General features: G+C 63.1%; 1 protein-coding gene and 2 non-coding genes across 3 annotated transcripts; 1 reads left to right on the forward strand and 2 right to left on the reverse strand.

Annotated features, from left to right (window-relative positions):
- The first annotated feature begins 7614 nt into the window (after window positions 1–7614).
- Window positions 7615–17735, forward strand: DIPK1B (divergent protein kinase domain 1B). The gene is made up of 5 exons (XM_026490236.4): window positions 7615–7755; window positions 10873–11007; window positions 13675–13782; window positions 13904–14080; window positions 14630–17735. The coding sequence occupies exons 1-5, from the start codon at window positions 7693–7695 to the stop codon at window positions 15437–15439; spliced, it is 1293 nt and encodes a 430-aa protein (XP_026346021.1). The 5' UTR covers window positions 7615–7692; the 3' UTR covers window positions 15440–17735.
- Window positions 17736–18326: 591 nt separating this feature from the next.
- On the reverse strand, window positions 18327–18462 carry LOC113248662 (small nucleolar RNA SNORA43). The gene has a single exon (XR_003313584.1). It is a non-coding gene; the product is annotated as a small nucleolar RNA SNORA43 (small nucleolar RNA).
- Window positions 18463–19503: 1041 nt separating this feature from the next.
- Window positions 19504–19637, reverse strand: LOC113248663 (small nucleolar RNA SNORA17). The gene has a single exon (XR_003313585.1). It is a non-coding gene; the product is annotated as a small nucleolar RNA SNORA17 (small nucleolar RNA).
- Between the last annotated feature and the right edge of the window lie 3133 nt (window positions 19638–22770).

Genomic DNA, 22770 nt, shown 5'->3' on the forward strand with positions numbered 1-22770 from the left:
TCAGGTGCCGGCTTCCCCGGGGGTGGGGTCTCTGGGGGCCAGCGGGGCCTGGCCAGCACAGTCTGAAGGATGGGGCGGTGCACACAGGGGGCGGCAGGGGACGGGAACCACAGCCCGCGGTGCCAAGGTCAGAGCCAGTGCGCAGCGCCAAACCTGGGAACGCGTCCTCGAAGGGGCTCTCACGGGAGCTCTGAGGGGCCTCTAGCTCCCTGCCTTACGGATGGCCAGCCTGGGGCTCAGAGGGGGTGAGCAACCCCTAAGAGCCACACGCTGTGGGCCCCAGCCTTCGGGCACCCTCTGATGCCGCCCCCCCCCCCACGCCCCGCCAGTCTGCCCCACTGATACTCTTACTCTGATTTTGTGGTTACCTCCTCCCCTCCTCCTCCCTCCAGCTCCCCTCCCCCTCCCTCTCTTTCTCCAGCCCCACCCGGACCCCCTGCTGGTGTTGCAGGGGCTTCTGGGGAGGAAGAGGTCCCAGTCTTCAAAGTCCTGAGCTCCCAAGGGGAGGTTGGGACAGAGGCAGATTCAGCCCTGGGCTCGGGAGCTCGGGGTCCAGTGGAGAGCCCGACATGGGTGGGGATGGCGGTGGGGGTGGGGTCTGCAGGGACTCCCAGCATCCAGGGGGCCCAGTGACCTGTCAGACCGGGAGGGCCTCTGTCTGGTGGGGGTGGGGGGTGCTTGGAACAGCATTCATGAAACCTCCAATGCTCAGAGGCAGGCCAGAGCAGACACATCTGGGACTGAAAGAAGAATGGGGTGCGGGCGAGGGGTGGGAGGGAAGCAGCCAGCTCAACACCCCCAGGACTAGTTAGGGGCCCCTGGGAGGCGGTTGGGTGGGGCTCTGCAGAGAGTTGATCAGGAAAAGGAGGGAGATGAAGCCTTTGACCCAGAATGTCACCTGCAGGATCCTGTCCTGAAGTTAATAATTAAGGAATGGGCACAGATGCAGCCAGAAGGCCACTCAGGCAGCCTTGCTCAGGAAGGAGAGAGCTCAGACCCACCGAAATACCCACCAGGAGGCACCCGGTTCCGTAGATGAGGGTCTCTCTGGGCAGCAGAACATGGGGCAGCCCATAAAGCGGCACTGAGCCCTGGCGCTCAGACCGACTGTGGCCCCTTGGAAAGGAGAAGCCCGTTCTCCGGGGCCCTGCAGGTCTGCCCCAGGATCCCCACCCCGGGGCCACAGCCCCGCACAATGCCCCGCAAGAAGTCCAAGATGCTGGGGAAAACTAGTCTGTCTGAGGCCAGAGGGAAGCTTATTTTTGTTACGACGGCTGGACAATTTCTTTTACATATCATCAAGGTGAAAACACATTTACAACTTCACTCAGAACAGCGGGGCCCCGAGAAGGGGACTGAGGACTCGGGCCCTACTGAGAGAGGCACGCACACAGCTGGCCGATGCTGGGCCTCACAGAGCAACGCGGCCTCGGGCTCAGACCTCAGGCTCTTATTTCTCAGGGCTCTGGAGGCAGGACGTGGGATCAGGGTGGCCCCCGGGGAGAACGCTCCTGGCCTGCAGTCGGCCACCTTCGCGCGGTGCCCTCGCACATGGGGACAGCTGGGGAGACAGACAGACAGACAGAGGGAGGGGGAGAACTCTGGTCTCTGCTCACAAGGGCACTAACCCCATCACCCCCCAAGTACCCCCTCCTAACAGCATCACATGGGGGCCATTAGGGCTTCGACATGTGAATCTGGGGACAGGATTCAGCCCACGGTAACAAAAAGTAAGAACAGGTGCAATCAGCTAAAAATGACGACAGGGTTTACACAGGCAGGAGGGTTTCCACACACGCGCCCCTAAAAAATTCCCACAGAATCACAGGGAAGTTTGCCAAACTATCCCCACGCGACACCAAAGTCATCACTGTGGAAATAGTCACGGTCATGCTTATTCTCGGCCAGTCTGCCTCAGTCACATGGTTTTCTGCTCCGTCACCGGTCACCGAACGCCCTCACTGCCAGCATGAGGTCCAGAAGGCGCGCCTGCCGCGCGACAGAGCTGGACCCGAGCCCCCGCGCTGCCCTGCCCGCCCCTCGCTGCGCTGCCAGACTCTCAGCAGAGCCAGGGGCGGGCCCTTCCTCCCTTCCTCATGCCCGCTTCTGAAGTATACAGGCCAGTCTTGATCACCTAAAAATACTGAAACACAGGTATACATTATTACAAACTGGACAGGAGCCCTCTGCTTCCCCCGAGTAACCACAGCTAACGAGCCTCTTCCGAAACAGAGACCCGTGCACGTCTATTCCAGCGCGTGCCCACGTTAACAACACACGGTCGTTAACAAAAACTCTATCATTCTACACACACTGCTTTAAATTCGCTTTTGTCATCGTAGTGGGTTGAACGATGCCCCACACCGTAATTATGTCCCCCTGGAACCCGTGAGCGTGACCTTTGCAGAGAGGATCAAGGATCTCGAGGTGAGATCACCCTGGATTCCCTGGATGGGCCCTGCATCCCAGCTGGTGCCCTTATGAGCGGAGCGGACACAGTGAGGAACAGGCTGGGACTGCTGTCTGGGGGCCCCACAACTCTTGCCCCTGGCCGTCCCCGAGCAGACAGAGATGGCCCCGAGCCTGGGGAGGTAGTCCTGAGTTCCTGACAGTATCCAGCCTGTCCTTCCCCCCAATCCCCGGCACACCATCCCCCTGACCCGGAGGGCTGGCCCTGGGGCCCTGAGAGCTTCCAAGCTCCCTCTCCTCTCCAGAAGCCCCCCAACACTGAAATAGTGGCCCTTCTTCCCTGTATGCCTGGAACGCCCAGCCCTGCTAGGGAGGTGGCCCTGGGCCCCCAGCAGTCCTCAGACAAACCCCTTTGCTCCAGCCTCCATTTCCCAGCCAGACTGAGCCCTCTGAGCCACTGGCCACTGGTCTGTGCAGCTGTCCACATGATCTTGGGCCCTCTAGGCTGAAGTCCCGGGTCCAGTCTCCCCACGGAGGCCCCTCAGGACCCTGCTGCCCACCTGAGACCTCCCACTGCACACCCTGCTAGAATGCATACAGTTTCATATCCAGTCCAGTCTGTTGCCTCTGGGGCCCTGCACATTCTGTTCCTGTGCCTGGAATCCCATTCCTCCCTGCCCACACCCCTGCCTCCATCCCTCATCCTCTAGGTCTCCATGCAGACATCACCTTCCCAGGCCTAATGGGGTCCCCAGGATGTGCTGGGCTCCCCATTCTCCACCCCTCCCAGAACGCTTGTCTGAAGGGGACAACGTGACCCCTGACCTCAGTCCCGGGGCAGTGGGATGGGCTATACTGGAAGGGCGAGGTGTCCAGGGGCCTAAGTCTTCATTTCTCCATTTTTCCTGTGACTTGTGCCCAAGACTACTGGGTCCCAACACCTTGGAGTTTTAGTGGGACATGTGGCTGTCCAGAGGAAGAGTACATTTTCAGGCTTTTCTGCAGCAAGGGTGGTCATGTGACTAAGCTTGCAGGGACTGGGACAGAAATGGTGCATATTTCCAGGTCCTTAAAGGGAGAGGCACGCTCTTCACTTCTTGGCTCTTCCTCCTTGCTGGGGCATGGAGGTGATGGCTGGAGCTGGGGCAGCCATTTTCGACCCCAAGACAGAAACCATGTCTTGAGGACAGCCACACACAAAGGGCAGAAGGAGTTTAAGTTCCTGGACAGCTGTGCTCCTCGCCCTTGCATGCTGACACTAGAGTGCTACATGAAAGATAAATACACGTTTCTCCTGGTGAAGCCACTTTTATTTTGGGGTCCCTATATTTCATTAACTCTTGGGTTGTTTGGTCTGCGTAGTGAGTGGGAGGGTGTCCCCACCCTCCCAGATTTATATCCGCCTGAAAGCTCAGAATGTGGCTTCTTTGGAAATAGGCTCTTTGAAGGCCATGTGAGGACACAAAGAGAGGGGACACACAGCGGGACAGCCAGCCTATGACAGTGTAAGCAGAGACTGCGGGGACACAGCCACAACCCACGGAACAGCAAGGATGGCCTGCAACACCAGCATCTGGGAGAGGCAGGGACTGTCCCTTGGAGCCCGGGGACAGAGGGTGACCCGGCTGACACCTTGCCTGCAGACTTCTGCTCTCCAGAACTGGGGCAGAATCAGTTCCTTTTGTCTTCGGCCATTCAGCCTGTGATGTCCCGTTGCAGCAGCCCTAGGAAACCAGGACAGTTTGCCGCTTGCAACAACACAGATTAGAGACACCCCTTCTGCGGGCCACACTGTTGGCATAAGTGACAGCTGCCGGCTGACTCTGGGTCGCTCGTGGACGTTCAGGGCCGCGGGTGCCCGCTCCCTAACCACCCGGGCAGCTGCACAGGCCTGTCGGCCACCGTCGCCCCCAGGATCCCAGGGCCCCAAGCCCGGTCACACCCCGCGTCACAGGTGAGGTGAGACATACCGGACTTCGTACCCCTGGTGCAGGTGTGGCCAGTGCACACCAGGCGGGACTCCTGCCCAGGGGGGTCGTCTGTCTCACAGTCCCAGGCAGTGAGCCACAGCTCCTGGCAAACTGACCCCGTTCCACTTCAACCCTGTCTCGGGGCTGTGCAGTATGCCTCGTCCCTCGCCACTGGGCTGCTTTTCCAAGCCACGCAGCTGCCTGGCCACACCCTCGTGGCCCCTGACACTGCCCGGGGCACATGTTTCTGGTCTCTCCTGTAATCGGACAGCGGTGCTCCTTGTGTCCCAAAGGACACCCATGGTGGCGGGTGCTTGACGGTCAGGGGCCCTCCACATGACCTGCCAACCAGTGCCTGCTGTTGCTGAGCCTGGGAACGGCCTTCCCCAAAGTTCCCTGATGAAGATTTCTGGCTCCACCTCTGTGCCCTCTCCCTGCCCCCAGGGAGGTGCCCCTCGGTTGAACCACCTCCAGCATGAAAGGGTGGGGGTGGGGCCATCTAGATCCTCTTTGGATATTCAGGATTCTATCCTGATCGTCCTGAGCAGGAGCCTGTTTTCCTCTAAGGGCACCCTTTGGCCGGCCTGGGTGTTCCAAAAGGGGGCCTACGGGACATAAACTTCATTCTGGTCCAGCTACCTGGACTCTCCCGTGTGGCCGTCACGGCCCTAAGTTCAAGGGTGATGACCATCTGGTTGAGGACACTGAGTGCCTGAGGGTGACTCACTTGGTCCACAGTGCAGGCATGTAGCGGGTCTCCATAAGTTTTATAAAGATGCTGTGCCCTTTTCTGCACCTGACCCGTGTCAGCCAAGGTCCCGTCAGGTGACAGAAGCCACGTGGTGAAGGACACAGGGAAAGTCTGCTACAGAGGAGTGACCTGAACAGCGGACACGGGGAGACCCGCTAGGGCTGAGCTGAAGCCCCCCAGCCCCTGGCTGGGACCCTGGCGGGAGGGCCGAGCTGTGGGTCCCAGGATGGCTGAGATGTCACCGTGGTGCCTGCAGCCCTGCTGGGAACTTGCTGAAAACGCAGCTCCAGGTGCTGGGGGAGAGCTGCTCACGGGGCGGAGTCCCACGCAGCTCCACAGATCACACAGGGGTTCGCCTTGCAACAAATCCGCTGAACAACCAGACGCCCGTGTGCAAAAAACCCAACAAAGAAACACCCCAAAACACAAAACCAAAATCCAAAATACCACCTTGCCCTATATCCTGCCCCACATACAAGAGTTAGCTTCAAACTGAATCATCGACCTACCGAATACGGTAGCCCCCCCCATCCATGGGGGATGCGCTCCAGGACCCCGACTGGCCCCTGAAACCACCGAGAGTGCCGATCCCTCAACAGACGGCGTTCTCCCCCATAGATCCCTCAACAGACGGCGTTCTCCCCCATAGGTACGTACCTGGGATTACACTCAGTTTACAAACTAGGCCCCGGAAGGGAGCAACAATGTAACGAATAATAAACTAGAACGTAACCGAACGCTGTGAACGTGGCCGTGGTCTCGCTCTCCAAATGTCACGTTGCCCCGTGCTCACCCTTGTTGGACGTGGAGAGAGCATGAGATGCCCACGTGGCGGGAGGAAGGTGAGGGGCGCAGGGGGAGGCAGGTGTGGGCCTGAGCATTCGTCCGAAGGGGGGCCACCTGCTTCCGGACCGTGGCCAGGGCGGGAACTGAGACCGAGGGTAAGGAGAGACATTGCTGTACCAAAAACCCCAGGAATAAACACAGAAGATGTCTGCGCTGCTGGGTTCGGCAGATTTCTTACGTATGAGAGACAAGAAGCGCACCGACTGTTAAAGAAAAAATGGGTCACCTGGACTTCAATATTAGGAACTTGCTCTTGGAAAGACAAGCCACAGACCTCTGCAGACGCCCTGTTTGCTAATGGAGTGGTGTCTGAAAGTCGGGAGGAGCTCCCCGAACCGAGTAACAAGGAAACAAACACTACAGAAAAAAGAAAATGGGAAAAGGAAAAAAAAAAAAAAGATTAACTGTACGTTTCGGCGAAGATCTATAGGTGGGTCAAGACCTTCAGTAGGTAGGGAAATGCAGATGCCGCCCACACAGACGCCCACGCACGCGCCCCACTCGGACACAGCCGCGCCCGGACCGGGCGGGAGCCCGCAGCTCTAGTGTCAGCAAGCCTCCACCGCGCTTGTCCGCGCGCGGGACGGGGAAACCCAGCTTCGCACAAAGCCCGTGCGAAAGTTCAAGGCAGCTGCGCCCCTGGCCACCCCACGTCCGCCGGCGAACGCTGACCGGGCCCGGGCCCGGGGCGCAGCTCCGCAGGGACCAGGGCACTGGATTTTGGCTTCTGCCGGTGACAGGCCAGACCCCAAGGCTGTCCCTGCTGCACTCGCTTTCTGGGACGCGTGGGGACGGTCAGGGTGGGCTGCGGAGGCTCGGAGAGCCAGGGCCCGGAGGTGGTGCGGGGAGGGCTGCAGGTCCACGCCGGCGCAACCGCGCGGTCAGAAAGTGCGTTCCCTCGTTCCCTGAACAAATGGAAGAAAGCCGCACACGCTCACACTGCGTCCCGCGGGTGCCTGGCGCGGGAACCCCCACTCCGGGCCTTGCCCCTCCGCGCCCCCACGCGCCCGACCCTGCCCCACCTTGGGGCTCGGCAGGCGGCCGGCTCGTCCCCGCCCCGGGAGTCCGCGACCGCCCGCGGTGAAGACCCCGCTGCCCAAGCCCGGGGGTGCGGGCGGGGGCGCGAGGGGCGGGGCGGGGGCGGGGCCGCGTGCGCCCCCCTCCCCGGACCGCCCCCACCCCGCGCGCCCCCTCCGCCCCTCCCCTCCTCCTCCCGGGCGTCCCGGCCCCTGCCCCTCTCCCGCGCCCCTCTCCTCCCCGGCGCCCCTCCCCTGCCCCGCGTCCCCGCCCGGGCCCCTCTCCCTCATCTCTCCCCTCTTCCTCCGCCTCCCCTAGCCGACGCCCCCACCCCTCCCCTCTCCCGGGTCCCTCTCCTCCTCCTCGCCCGCCCCAGGCCCTCTCCCGGCGCCCCTCCTCTCGCCTGCGCCCCCGCCCCTCCCCTCTCCCGCGTCCCTCCCCTCCTCCTCTCGCGCCCCTCCCCTCCCCTCCCCTCCCTTCCCCTCCCCCGCCCCCGCCCCCGCCCCTCTCCCGCGCCCGCGCCCCCGCCCGGGCCGGCCGGCCGAGTGCGCCCTCCCGTGGACGTGGACGTGGTCGTGGACGCGGGCGCGGGCGCGGGCGCGGGCGCGCGGGGAGGCGGCGGCAGAGGGCGGCCGTTGCGGGCCGGCCCGCGGGGCTGAGGCCGAGCCGAGCTGGGCCCGCGCATGCCGGGGGCCCACCATGCGGCGGCTGCGGCGCCTGGCGCACCTGGTGCTCTTCTGCCCCTTCTCCAAGGGCCTGCAGGTAGGCGCCCGCCCGCCCGGCCTCGGTGCCGGCCGCGGAGGCCAGCCTGGGGGCGGGCTGCGGGACGCGGGGTTCCTGCGCGCTGCGCTGCGTGGCCTTGGCAGGCTGCGGGGCTGGGAGGGGCTGGGGAGGGGGCGTTGATGGGGCGGGCGGAGGGGCCGGCGGATGCTGCGGGGTAGCAGCCCCTCCCCCACGGGCTGGACCACCCCCCCTTTCCGGGAGGCCCAGAAACCACGCCAGGTCCGTGTCTCTTTCCTCACTTAAAAGAGGTAAGGTTTGTTTTTCTGTTATGGAAAACTTGGGACACATGGAAACGCTCTCAGAAGGACAGAACCTCCCCCCGGGTCATCTCCCAGCCAGCCCCAGCTTAGGGGTATGCCTGGCCCCCCCATGACCTTGGACAAATCACCGTCCCTGCCTGGGGCCGCTGTCCGCTGGGGAAGCCCAGGCTGCCTTGGGAAGCCCCCTGCGAAGCCGGTCCCTCCTGCTTTGCGTGGTCTGAGCCAGGCCCACCGCGTGACGGAGATGGTCTCCGGCCAGACCTGTTCTGAGCAGCCCACATCTCCCTGGTCTTCGCAGGCTGTCCTAGGGCCAGGGCAAGAGGGTCCCGGCCGGGGTCGTGCCCTTGGCCCCAGGGCCTGGCTTTCCTCAGCTCCCCTGGGGTGGGGGGGTAACCTCAGAGCCAGGAAACATTCGCATTTTGTGTGTGGGGGGGACACCCTCCCTGCCCACCTGGGGCCTCAGGGGGCCTCCTGGTCTTGGCCCAGCCCGAAGTCAGGTGGGAGGTGAGGGGTCTGAGGGCCCACCCCCAGGCCAGGAAGTGGGGTGTACACTGCCTTCCGCTCCGCTGAGGGAGGGGCCTTGACCAGGTTGCTGCGGGGAGGCCCAGAGCTTGACCTGGGACCCAGGACAGGCTGGTTCCCAGGAGTTTGAGCCAGCCGCGCCCACCTGCTATTGTCAGGTCACATTCAGAGCCTCAGTTTCCCTCCTGGGCTGGAGGTAAGCTTGGTGCCATCGTGCATTTGGGGTGCCGGCCCGTGGGTACGTGGCTGTTACTGACCCCCGAGGCAGTGGCTCCACCTGGAACCAGGGCCAGGTGGGGCTGGGGAGCAGCTGCATGGGACCCACTGAAGAGTAAGACCCGCCCTGTCCTGGGGGCTGACTCCCTGGTGAGCGATAGGACCCAGGGGGTCAGGGTCTGCTTCTAGAGCAAGTACCCATCTAAGGTCAAGAGTTGGGTCAGTCACAGCTGGTCAGGTGGGGATAGTGTCCTGGGAGAGCCTGGGGGGCGGGGGGGGGGTCTGGCTGGGGTGTGGCTCGTGTCCTGGTGGGCCCCGCAGTCCCTCTGTGAGCCTAGGTCCACCCCAGGGTCAGCCCCAGGTCCAGGGCTGCTCCAGCCTGCCCTCCTCCTGGCTGCCAGCCCCTGACCCCCAGTGCCAGCCTCAGGGCCCTCTCAGAGCCCAAAGCCCCTGCAAGGCCGCACTCACCCCCACCTTAGCATTGTTCTCTGCCAGCCGGAAGTCTTCGGACCTTGTCCTGCCAAAACATCCCCCCCGCCGCCCCCCAGCCCCTCCACCCACTATTTCTCTGCTTTCCTGTTTTTCTTTCTGAACAAACCTGACGGAAGCAGCTGTGTACAGGACATGTGGGCCTGAGGCCCGGCCCTCTTGCTCTGCCCCGCGTACCCTGGTCCTCGCTGCTCACCAGTAGCCGCTGTGGCTCGGAGCCCGTCCCCCCATCCCCCCGTCCCCGGAGCTCGCAGGGCTCCTCCTGCTGCAGCCCCTCCCGGGAGGGCCAGCTGTGTGAACGGGTGTCCAGGTCGTGGAAGGTGAGGCCCCTGCCTCTCCTGGAAGAACCACAAAGATGCCCGCAGCTGCCCGCGCTGGGCCCAGAGGCCCCTGCCCCGTCTGCACTGGACCCAGCCCCAGCTTCTGGCTGAGCAGGCCCCAGGGCTAACAGGACTGGAGCCACTGCCCAGGGGCCAAGGAGTGGTTGGGGGGGCATGTAGCACTTCTTTGGGGGGGGGGGCCTGAAGCTCTGGGCCCTCCTACTCTCTGACCCCTGGGTCCCAGCCCTTTTCTCTGGGGTCCGGTCCCCCTGACCGGAACACTGGTAACTCCGTCCCCTCAGCTGGCCATCCTGGACAGCAGTCCGGGCGGCCTGTGATCTGCCAGGGCAGGGGGTGGGGAAGGGAGGTGGCGCCCCTGGAACCCAGGTTTGGGATCTGGGCCCCTTGCCCCGGATTCCGCTTATCAGAGGGGGAAGCTGGCGGAGAGGCCGAGCCCCGGAGACGCTGTTCCCAGCCCACCGCACACACCGAGGCAGTGCCTCTGGCCACAGGGCCACGGGCTGGCTGCCTTAGTCTTTCTTGTGGGGAATACACACAAGATTTACCGCCTTCACCGCTTTTCAGTGCGGAGTCCGGGGGCGTCAGCGCACCGTCCCTCCGTCCACAGACGTGGTCATCTTCCCACACTGGGCTCGGGATTCCTTCCTCTTAGAGTGAACGATTTTCCACGGTGTGGATGGACCCTGTTTTATGTAGCTATTCACCCGTCACGGACCCTTGGGCTGTGTCCCTCTTTGGCTCCGGGGACAATGCCGCCCGCACGCGGTGTCCGAGGTGCTGTCTCTTCAAGGCTCCCGGGGCGCTGAGGCCTGCCCCCTGCACCTGCAGCCCCCACGCCCCGTCCCCCGTGCTGGGCCTGCTTCAGCCGCAACGGCCCACCAGCCAGAGGACAGTGTGCCCGGGGTGGGGGGGTGATTTTTCCAGCCTGAACTTGTGCAGAGGTTAAAGGTCATTATGGAATGAGAGCAAGGCCAGAGAGAAACTTGTAAAAAATATCTTTTTTCATCAAAATCGAGTCGCCTGCCGTGTGCCCCTGCATTTTGAAGTTGATTCTTGCCTGCCCGTGAGACGTCAAAGTTCGGGAGCACGGAGGGTGGAGGGGGCCGGGGAGGGAGACCCAGGAACGGCCCTCCGTGCGGGGCAGCTTCGGAAGTGGAGCAGGGCAGGGTGCTGGCCGCAGGGACGGGTTGGCCGGGAAGGCTGGGGCCGGTGAAGGGGGCACGCGCACCCCGAATGTGGTGCTTCCTCACAGGCCTCTCTCCCCGCAGGGCCGGCTCCCAGGCCTCAGGGTCAAGTACGTCTTCTTGGTCTGGCTGGGCGTCTTCGTGGGCAGCTGGTTGGTGTACGTGCGCTACTCGTCCTACGCGGAGCTCTGCCGCGGACACGTCTGCCAGGCGGTTATCGTAAGTGTCGCCCTGGGCCCGCCTTGTGGGCGGACTTCTCCCTGCGCGGTGCTGGCCCTTGCCATGGGCCACTTAGCGCTGGCCCTGGATCCTCAGAGTGCAGGCACGGTGGACTTGGCCACGGCCCACGGCGCTGGGTGTGGCAGAGAGGACAGGAGGGACGGGGAGGGGGAGGCCGCTGCAGGTGCGGGGTGGGGGCGGGGAGAGGGCCTGGGATGTTCAGAAACGTTTTCGGGGAGGACTTTCAGCAGGGAGACGGGGATGGACAGACGCTGGTGGCCTTGAGTGCCCCTCCTGGGGTCAGGGTTCACCAAAGGAGGCAGCAGGTAGGGTCCTTGTGGGGGGCAGGGGGTGGGGGGCCGTGCTCAGCGGCAGCCTGTGGCCTCAGAGTGAGTGTGACACGTGCGTACACACATTTACACGTGTGGGCCACTCAGGAGCGTGTGCGTGTCCGGGGGTGTGCGTGTGAGGGAGCGGCGTCATGAGCCCACGTGTGCCTATACACAGCAAGGCACGTGGGCTCACGGGTGCACACTTAGCGGACACCCGAGACTCGGGCTGGAGGGACCGACCTCACCAGCTGCAGGGGCCCTGGCAAGCCCTGGACTCCCCTGACCCCGGCCTGCGCCCTGCCTGGCCTTCCCAGGAAGTTTGGAGCCCCCAGTGAGCTGACGGCCAGGGTTCTGATGCCGCTGGACGGGCCTGGAGCTGCTCCCCCCGCTGTAAGATGAAGAGGGCCCCCTCTCCTGGGGGCTGTGTGGGACTGACACTGGCCATGGAAGGGTGCAGGCAGGCCTGCTCTGGCCAAGGTCCCACAGGGGCCAAATTTGGGGAAGTCCCGAGGTGGGAGAACCGTGACAGGATTTGCAAGAGGCTGGGTGGCGTCTCGTCCCCCTGACTATTGGCTAAGTACCTCTCCAAAGGGCCAGGCCGGCCCCGGGCACGGAGGACGAAGTGCCCACGCGTGGGGGAAGGCCTTCCCGTCTCCCGCCTGTTCTTGGCACGCTTCAGAAAGGCTCGCTGCTGGCCTCCAGGGGCCAGGCCTGAGCTGGGCACCGGACACATGGCTCTGCCCTCACAGTCCAGGGGGTCAGGGGACACACAAGAGCAGACATGGGGTGGGGGGCTGGGGAGAGGCTCTGCTGTCGGACAGGTCAGGGCGAGGGTGGGGCTGGGGAGGGCCAGGACGGCGGAGCCGCGGCCACGGGCCCTGAGCGGCAGGTGAGGGCTGTAGTGAGCTGTGGGGGTGGGAGGGACGCACCGCTGGAGTGAGGGCAGCGGGCGGGGGGGGGGGAGGGGGCTCTGGCCTGGCGGTAGCAGGGAGCAGCCGCCGGGAGGGTCAGCAGGTGTTCCTGAGCCCGAGGAAACTGTGTGCCCAGGGGTGTCTCCCTAGGGTGTCCCCTGGGCTGTGGGGACGCCCCCTCCTTTCCAGAGGGGACCAGCCTGCCTCGTGGCAGTTCCACAGCGTGTCCAAGGGTGTGATCAGGGGTCACGGGTCAGGTTTTCACGGCCTCTGGGTGTTTGGCGGGTACTCAGCCCCCCTGCAGGTGGGAAACAGGCTGGGAGGTAGGGCAGTTTGCCCTGAGCCTGATGGGCTGGAGGCGCCCTGAGACCCTGGGGCACACTGCCCCCCTCAGCCCCTGGGGGAGCCCCTCCCAGTCCGAGGGGCAGTGTGACCAGTGGCTCCTTCCCTGGCACTGGTCGGGAGGGGTGGTGCTGGGCAGAAGGCTGTCCCTGGCCGGGCCCTTGAAGGCCCTGCGGTTCAGGGGGGCCTCTGGGGCTCAGAGCTGACCCTTCGTGGTGCAAGGACTCCTTGCAAGTGGTGGAATCATTTTCCTTACGTTTTCTTTACCATCTTGATGAGCGGCCATGGCTTTCATGCCGCCACACACAGATGCCTCCTTCACGGGGCCTCTGGTTCTGGCCATGGCCCTGCCCTCCGTCCTCCCCACACTTGGGTGGCGCCCTGCTCTCCACATTCCGCACACTCACTTCCCTCTCCTTCCTCCCAGCCTGGCTCCAGCAAGGGCCCGGGCTCCATGGCAACGGTGATGCACTTCCAGGAACGCACCCCATGCGCTCCAGAGCTCCGGATGGCGGCACCTCCCTGCCCAGGGGGAAGGGCCTGATGCCATCACCTCCGGCTTCCCCACCTTGGGTCAGCCCAGACCCGCAGGCTTCAGGGGGCTGCAGGGGAAGGGGTCGGGGGGCGGCCGCTGCTCTGGAACCCAGCCTGATTCTTGCTGCCAGTGGCTCCCGGGGCATCTGGCTGATGAGGTGGCCTGGCCGCCCCCCCCCTCGGGGCAGGGGCAGGGGTAGGGCCCCATCGCGTCCCAGGCACAGGGGAGAGCCCATGCCAGGGAGACTCAGACTCGTGCACGTCACAGGAGGTGGGATGGGTGGCGGGGTTCACTGTTAACGCTGTGAGGGGCTGGCAGCTTTCAGGCCGTGGTAAGCAAAGGATCTTGCCCGTGGGGTCAGGGATGGCCAGAGGTTGCTGGTTCCCAGCTGCAGTGGTCTGAGGGCCCCTCCGAGACAAGCGGAGGGGCTTAAGAACCAGGGGGCAAATGGCAGATGGGATGGGGCCTCAACCTGCAACATGTGGGTGGTGGGAGGAGGGGCCCCGCCTCTTCGGGCCACTTCCTGGTGCCTTCCTCCTGTCCCCAGTGTGACCAGTACCGCAAGGGCATCATCTCCGGCTCCCTCTGCCAGGACCTGTGCAACCTGCACAAGGTGGAGTGGAGGACGTGCCTGTCCTCCGTCCCGGGCCAGCAGGTAAGCCCAGCAGGGTCTGGCTGGGGTCAGCCCTGGGGCCCTTCACCTGGGGTCCCGGGGCTTGGACGCAAGTTGCAGCAGGAGGGGACGTCTGCTTGAGGACCCCTGTGGCCCCATCCAGGTGTACAGCGGGCTGTGGCAGGGCAAGGAGGTGACCATTAAATGCGGCATCGAGGAGGGCCTGGACCCCAAGGCCAGGTCGGACCTGGCCCCCCGCCAGGAGCTGGTGCTGTTCGACAAGCCCACTCGGGGCACATCAATTAAGGAGTTCCGAGAGATGACCCTCAGCTTTCTCAAGGTCAGTTGGCTCCTGGGGGCCATGTGGAGTTCAGGTCAGGAGGCAGGCGGGTGGGAGCCACAGCCCCTGGCCAGGCATCTGGCTGGACCTCAGCTCCAGGCAGACCCTCCCTCAGGGGAGAACCTACTAGGTGCAGAGGACCCCTTCCACCCCGACCCGCCCGGAGCATCTGGGGGAAGAGAACCCTGCACATAGGAAGTGAGGTGGGAGCAGACATAGGTGCCCACTCCCCAGCTCCCCAAGCACCCGTGGAGACGCAGGGACACGAAGCCCCAGGAGCAGCTCCTGGAGAAAGGACAGTGCGCCTGTGGTCAGCGAGGGGGCTTCGCATAGCCCTGGTCATCCCCTCCATCTGTGTGCTTGGAGGCTGGGCTCTCCCAAGCTGGCAGATGTGTCGGGGTCCCGTGTGCAGCCCACCCCGCACACACCCAGGGGTCTGAGCCTAGTAGGTCAAGGTGGGCATCCTGTCAACGTAGAAACCCACCAGCAGGTCAGGCTCGCTGGCCCTGAAATGACTCGGTCTCCCTCTGTTTGGGTCTCACATGTCAGGCAAACCTGGGAGACCTGCCCTCCCTGCCCGCGCTGGTCGGGCAGGTCCTGCTCATGGCCGACTTCAACAAGGACAGCAGGGTGTCCCTGGCCGAGGCCAAGTCGGTGTGGGCCCTGCTCCAGCGGAACGAGTTCCTGCTGCTGCTGTCCCTGCAGGAGGAGCACGCATCCCGGCTGCTGGGCTCCTGCGGGGACCTCTATGTCACCGAGGGGGTCCCACACGGTTCCTGGCACGGGGCCGCTCTCCCGCCCCTCCTGCGCCCGCTGCTGCCCCCGGCCCTGCACACAGCCCTCCAGCAGTGGCTGGGGCCCGCGTGGCCCTGGAGGGCCAAGATCGCCATCGGCCTGCTGGAGTTCGTGGAGGAGCTCTTCCACGGCGCCTACGGGACCTTCTACATGTGCGAGACCACGCTGGCCAACGTGGGCTACACGGCCAAGTACGACTTCAAGATGGCCGACCTGCAGCAGGTGGCGCCCGAGGCCGCGGTGCGCCGCTTCCTGCAGGGCCGCCACTGCGAGCACAGCGCCGACTGCACCTACGGCCGGGACTGCAGGGCGCCCTGCGACAAGCTCATGAGGCAGTGCAAGGGCGACCTCATCCAGCCCAACCTGGCCAAGGTGTGCGAGCTGCTGCGGGACTACCTGCTGCCCGGCGCGCCCATCGAGCTGCGCGAGGAGCTGGGCAGGCAGCTGCGCACCTGCACCACGCTCAGCGGGCTGGCCAGCCAGGTGGAGGCGCACCACGCACTGGTGCTGAGCCACCTCAAGACCCTGCTCTGGAAGGAGATCTCCAACACCAAGTACTCGTGACGGCCAGCGCCCCCGGCACCCCCCCTCCACCCTGCCGCCCAGCGCGGGACAGGAGTGCAGGAGCCGGAGCACAGGCCAGGGAAGGGGTCCTGCCCCCAGCCCCTGATGCCAGCAACCCAGACGGGGCCACATAGCTGGACAGGACCGGCTGGAAGGGGCCGGGGGCCGGGAAGGAGCCCCTGGAGCCTGACCCCAAGGGTTGGCTTTGTTATTTTGAAGAACGTGTGATGTAAATAAACAGCTTTTCTCTGAGTGCCCCTGGGTTCCCTCACACCCCGCTGGACCCCTGGTCCTGCCTCCCAGACCCGCCATTGGCCACATGAGCTCAGAGGTGGGGGCTGCCCTTGCCCAGGCTGGATGGGATGCAGCGTGGCCCTCTGGGTCCCAGTCTGCTGGAGAGGCCTCAGCGGGTGTCACAGGCAGGTCTCTCCTAGAGCCACATTCTGGGGGGGCAGGAGGGGTGGTGATAAGATGCGGGATGCTGACATGTTCTGTGCTGCTGGACTGTGGTAGGGTTCCTAAGGAAGGTACCGCTGGAGATGCAGGGTCCTGGTAACAAGCTGCAGAGCCTCCCCTGCGGTCCAGTCGCGCGGGACTTCACCAGATGAGCCGCTAGATGGAGAAGCCATCGTCCAGGAGAGTCCAGAGTTCTCCCTGCCCCTCCCTAAAGGGAAGCTGCAGCAGCCGGACACCCTTTCCCCGTGGGGGCCCCACTGCTGAGCCCAGGCTGGTGCACTGAACTGCAGGCTGTGACCTGCCCCATCGAGGGGTCAGCGGATGGGTCCCTGTGCTTCCATCCTGGGGACTGGAAGCCCCAGTGTCATTTTGACAAAAGGCAAGGTTTCAAAACGTCCCTGCACAAGTAGTCACGGGATTTACTACTTCTAGATCCCAGAAGCCAGGAGGCTCAGGGAGCTGGGGGAAGGGCAGCGTCCCGGGCCCGGTGGGCTGGAGATACTGCTCACGTGCTTGGGGGCAGAGGCTGGATTTTTGCAGGCTTCTCAAAGTGGTTCCAAGGCCTGGGAAACGCCACGTGGGGACTTGAGCCGCACACCTCTGCTCACACGCTTCCCTGAACGTCACGCGGCCAAGTCAGCAGGTGGCAGCCCCAGACCCAGCAGTGCACGTGGGCCTTAGCTAATCACCGTTAAAGAAAAGCCAAGTTGCGACCGTTTATTCAAGACCAATTTATTCTCCAAGTTTTGCCAACAGAGAAACACTTTTATTGAAAAACGTATTCCAAAACTTCAACTGTAATACTCGTATTTTTAGTATCCCTAAAACTCATCCTCCCTACATCCAAGTAACTTTCTTCCCCATCTAGATTTTCTCCTTTGTGGGGGTGGGGGTGAATAACCCAAACACAGCACGAAAGCAGTTTAGAACTGGGGTGCCGGGGTGACTCCATCAGTTGAGCGTCCGGCTCTAGACTTCAGCTCAGGCCACAATCTCAGGGTCGTGGGATCAAGCCCCATGTTGGGCTCCACGCTGAGTGTGGAATCTGCTTCAGATTCTCTCTCTGCTCCCCCCCCACCCCACCACTCATGCTCTAAAATAAAATCGTAAGAAATAATGAATTGCCGGCTCTGGGCAGTTAAAACACAATGGCGGGAGGATTAAGAATCAGGACACAGGGGGCGCCTGGGTGGCTCAATCGTTAAGCGTCTGCCTTCGGCTCAGGGCGTGATCCCAGAGTGCTGGATCAAGCCCCGCATCGGGCTCCTCCGCTGGGAGCCTGCTTCTTCCTCTCCCACCCCCCTGCTTGTGTTCCCTCTCTCGCTGGCTGTCTCTGTCGAATAAATAAATGAAGTCTTAAAAGAAAAAAAAAAGAATCAGGACACACGGTGCTGGGGGAAGAGCCTGCCACACAAGGCACACATGCAGGGCTGCCCATACTGGCCTGGCGCCTCCAAGATGGGGTGCGCCCCTTCCCTGAGCACAGAGCCCAGGCCACAGCGGCCACGGGTGGGGCCTCCGCCAACAACCGCTGCACTGAAGTGAAGACACAGGCCCCGCTTCTCTCGACCCCTCCGCCTCGGCCTGCCTGGATTTTCTGGAGTCCGGAACAGTATCTACTGCCTACCGACACTCGACAGTTCCTGCTGCCCTGACCCAGCGGCTCCACCTCCCAGTGCAAACTTCCCAAGCTGAGCACACGACTCCTTTTCAACACGCCAACGCTGCACAAATGTTTTACAAAAAAAACGCAGAATTTTTTTTTTTTTTAAACTTGAACTCGGTGAGTCTCTTACCCTGAGCAGCCAGCCCGGGTCTTGGCTGCCTGTACCAGTGTTCAGCTCTCCACCTGCAAGAAGGCGGGACAGCGCCAGTCACACCAGTCACCCCAGTGGGGTTACCAAGGCCACCCCCCTCATCACTGCCCGGGTTTACAGGGCTCCAACACCAACCGACCTGTCTCCTGGGCAGGACAAAGCCAGGTGCAGCCCTCTGGCGTCCTTCCCCCTCCCGACCAGTGCCTCCTGTGCCACTTGTCTCAAGGGTCCTTAAAGCAGGGGTGTCTGTGGGCACAAGGCCCGAAAGCCCGCACAGGAAGCGACGGCAAACCCCAGGCCACTCACAGCCGCTCTCAACCAGGGATGCACGACGCACTCGGCAAGGACTTCCAGAAAGCCCTCCACAGACAGACCTACAGAATGACCATTTCCAGGAAGGAGACCTTCTCCTGGTCAATCCCATTGTGCCAAAAGCTGGCCACCTGCTCATACTGCGTGCGTGGCTCACTCAATCCTCATAACGAGTCTCATTTTACAGACGAATCAGAAAACCAGAGCATTTGGCGCCATGCTCGGGGTTCCCAGCGAGAGCCGGAAGGCATGTGTGCCTGCCAAGCGGACGCAGAACCAACCACCCCCACAGCAGCTGTAAGGCATGTCCGGCTACAAACCATTCTTAGTGCTCACTGTTCTGAGCACTGAGCGTAGAAATAGCCACTTCCTCTTTGCCCCGACGTCCCAGGTGCAGCAGAGCAGCTGGATCTGGGGTGCCAGCTGGTCTGGCACCTGCAGGGCAGCCATCCCCTGCCACCCTGTCTGGAGGCCAGCCTCGTGTCCCCTCTTACCTCGTTCTGGATGGTGGCGGGGAGTTTTTCTGGCCCGGCCACAGGCCAGCCGTCTTCTTCCTTCCTGTATTAAGTAACAAAAATGCTTAGCCCCAAATCATAGCATTATAAAGGTCGGCTGTCACCATTACTGTTAACCGAACCAGGTACCAGCAAACCTTCTCTACTTCTGCAGGATTCTGAAAAACCCAACCCGCCGGTCAGGCAGGTAGCAGGACTAATCTACTGAGTAGCATCTTTTATTCTATCTACCGCTATAATTTAAAACTAGCGAAGGCCGCTAGGGAAAAGGGATCCTTTACTTTCCCTGCTGTCCTCTTTCAGAGCCCCAACAGGTAGCCCAAAGGACCTGGATGGACAGCCCGCGCTGGCACCTGGCAGAAGCTTAGTGTCTGATACACCTGGGCAACGGCAGAATGGCCAGGATGGCCTTCCTTAGGGACTTCTGGACCCTCTCTCCCAGAGAGCTCCTCACCAGTAGACCAGAAATCCACAGAACAAGTAGGGAAGGTGACCCAGGACACAACGCTCTGGAATTCCAGAAAATCCTCGCAAGCAGGAGAAAGCTAGGCTGGCCAGCCACCCTGGGCCACGGTGTCTGCACTGCTTGAACCCTGCGACTTCACTGCAGCGGGGTCCGGCTGGCTGCGCAGTGCATCAGACTTGTTTCAAGACGCAGAATAACCACCCACGAAGACTTTCTCACACTTTAAACCACATAATCTGAGTTCTGCTGGGCTGTTAGGCGATGTTTACTTCACCCCAAAGGGGAAAGTTTGGGTGCCATCGTTTGTTTCCTCCACCGTGACAGGTTAAGTAGCACTCAGACGTTCAGCAAGCCAGCCTACCTGAGATCTGAGTGGCCCACTACCTGCGACCACGTCCCCATCTGAGACTACCCAAGAACTAGGAGACAGTCGGAGGGCTTTCCCACGGTGGCCTCAGGCTGCCAGTAAACACAGGCATGGCCGAAAGCGCTTGGTCAGGTGTCAGACTATTAATCATCCAGACGTTCACCAGCGGGAACACTGGGCGTAGATAAGCCTCTCTTCTTTCTGCCACCGAATGACACAAATGTGACACAGAAGCAGCCACACCTGCAACGCCTCTGGGGGCAGTGTGGATGAATGTCAACCACCCACGACTTAGCAGACTGCACAGAAGGGGCTGAATCTGCACAACAGTCGCACTTCGGGGTGAACTCATTCCAGCGCCAACATGTCAACTCACCCGAGACCCCAGGACGCCCTCCCAGGCGCGCGGTTTCCAGCAGGCAAACTCCCTAGAGAAGAAAAGAAGCCTGAATGTGCACGCACGCTGTTCCGCTGCATTTGCTCCCCGGAGACCCCGCCACCAGGCCTGCGTGTTCCTGGGCGACACCGGGCCTGTTCGCCGCCCCCAACCCCGGAGACCCAGGCCGGCTTGAGCGCGCACTACCGCGGTTAGGGCGCGGCGGTGCCGCCCGCAGGGCCAGCCGCTGGGGCCCGCTACAGACCGCCCGCAGGCCAGGCAGGGGCGCCGGCACCGCCGCACGCGGACGTGGCCGGGCGGTCAGCCACCCTCTCAAAACAAAAGGACAGCCACACACGAGCGGCGGCGGCGGCGGCTTCCTTGCGCGGACTTCTGGAAGGCCGGGACCCGCCCACCAAACCCCCGCTACCTGGCCGCCTCCTGAGCGCCGCCGGCCCGGCCGCTCCCGGGAAAGACCCGCTCCGACAGCCGCTGCTCCGCCGCCACCGCCGGGAAAGGACGCACAACCGCGCGCCGCGCCTTTTATAGCCCGTACGGCGGCCTGCGAGGGTCAAACCGCGCCGCCCGCGTCCAGCGCCGCAGCGCCCTCTACCGGACCCTCCTGGTCTTGCTGGCGCCGGAACTAGCGGGTAGCAACCAGGGTGGGGGGTGGGGGGATGGGGGCTCCCCGGGGTGGGGGGATGGGGGCTCCCCAGACACAGCCCGGCCGCGCAGGCAGGACTTCCCACTCTCCTGCCCGCGCCTGCAGCTCGGTCCGGGGCGGGCGGCAGCCCTGGGTCCTCCTCCGGAAGAGTGGGACCTTGCAACACGGAGATCCCCGTGACCTACGTCCCGTGGATGGCAGGACTGCGGGAGCCAAGCCATGCAGAGCGCGAAGAACAGCGCCAGGCACGTTAGCACTCGGTAGTGTCTTCCCAAGTTCCTGTCCCGCACCCGGTGCGCGTCCCCGGAGTTGGCGCTGCCTCTTCGTTCCCTGCAGAAGGGCGTCAGGCTCTCTGGGCGCCTCGGTTGAGCCGCAGCTCCCGCCAGCCCCCCCCAGGAAGATCCCCTGCAGGCGGCGCCGCCTTCCCCACTCAGGACGGCCTCTCGCTGACAGGGGAGGGGCAGCTGGGGCCACGGCCAGCGACGCTTGGCTTCCTCCTTCCCGTGGGAACTCCTGGGGTAGGGTCTGGAAGGGCCGGCGTGGGTTCGTTAGCCCCCGGGGCTTCTCACAAGCTAACTAGCTACTGCTCCCCTGGGCAGGTGGCGCGTGGCCTGCTGCAGCCTGCCGCACCTCCGGGTAAGCTCTTGCTAAGGAGGCATCCATGAGGGACCCTACAGCGTTCTCTGTGATCAGCATCTTCTGTCCTAGGGGCAGAGTGAGGTGTCCCAAGGTGCACACAGACCTGCCTCCATCCCGGGTCTGGCCACGTGGGCTGAAGGCTCTGTGGGCTGTGAGCATTCCCTGCAGTCCCCGGCAGTCCAGGGTGCAGTGCAGAACCAAGGAGCAACAGGGGCCGGGCTTCCTGGGGAGCGGGGGCTGGTGTGGGGAAGGAAGCCCACCCACTCCCCATTTACCCAACAGCTGGGTGGAAGCTAAGTCCCAGCCTGAGGGAGCAACTACAGTGCTGGAGACCTAACCGAGAGAAAGAGGAGTTTCCTACACTCTGGAAAGGGACTCCCTGGCCCACCCATGGCTACCTCGGCCACCTGGATGCCGTGCTGCACACCCTGGCCCTGTGCCCGACTGCCACACTCTGGTCCTCGTTGCAGCCGGCCACGCCTTGCACTGGGTGACAATGGCACAGACAGTGGGAGCCAGGCGCTCCTCGCCCTTCTTCTCCTGCTAGGACCAGATGCAGCCCAGGCAGTGGTAGGGCACCCCCTTCTTGAACAGCTCCTGGGGACCAGGGGGAGAGTCACCCAACTCTGTCACACCCCAGAGCTCAGCATCCATGGTGCCCTGGTCCCAGGCAGGGTCCCTGGGCAGAGCTGAGCTCAGGAAGCTGAGGATGTGGCCCAGCTTATGGGGACTCCCAGGAGTGTTCCCGCCCTCTGAGAACACGCAGCACGGGATGACCAGGACCCCACACTGGAGGAAGCAAAGTGGCATCTCAGTCCCTCCAAGAAGGCAGCTCACACCTGCCCGCCCGGAGGGGGCATCTCCACGCACCTTCCCCAGCCCTCTGCTCCCCACCCCTGCTCAGCTGCACCTGTCCTGTGGTCGCACACCAGGAGCTCTGTTCTTGTCTCCCACGTAGTCGGGTATACATCAGTGGGCTACTAAGTACTGTGGCCGCAGAGCCTCTTGGGTGACCCATGAGCCTCTTCCCTCGCCAAATGGGCGAGGGCCCCATCCAGCTTTATATCTGTTCTGCCTCATAGACTGTGCACAGCCACCGTGTGGACGCCCGGGGAGGGTCCTCTCTCTGAGGTCCCCAGGGTAATCGAGGACCCACATGAAGAGCCTTGCCCAGGCCACTTGGTTTGTAATGGTGGAGCTGGGATTTGGGCCAGGGAATGGCAGGGCTGGGCAGCAGATGCCAGCGGGAGGCCCCCCTGCTGTGCCTGGCCAAGCGGAGCTACTCACTGCATCCAAGGGTCCATAGCTCTGCCACAGGCTGGGAGGGAACCCGAGGCCGTGAGGCTTCTCGTTCGCTCTGCTCTCTGCAGCCACAGGCAAAGGCCACCTGTCAGAGCTGGTTTCAGAATGGGCAGTGCCAGCTCCTGGATGCAGACAGTGGGCCCACTAGTCTTACAGAAGATGACCCCAGGGTCTGCCTCTTGGCACGTAGAGACCCTGCACCCGCCTTACTGCTCCACAGCATTCTCTCCAGCCTGTACAACGGGACCCTGGATGCCATCCATCTCCTTGGGCATTAGCGTTGTTCTGTTCCCTGCTCTCTCCACCACCGCTGTGCTGAACACTCCTGAAAATACAACTGAAAAACCAAGCCAGAGTTCCCGGGGGTGAGTCTGAGGATGAGCATGCTAGGTGATGGGTGCACCTGCGGCCTGGGAT

This window comes from Ursus arctos, unplaced genomic scaffold (genome assembly GCF_023065955.2).
Source record: "Ursus arctos isolate Adak ecotype North America unplaced genomic scaffold, UrsArc2.0 scaffold_18, whole genome shotgun sequence".
NCBI classification, from domain to species: domain Eukaryota; kingdom Metazoa; phylum Chordata; class Mammalia; order Carnivora; family Ursidae; genus Ursus; species Ursus arctos.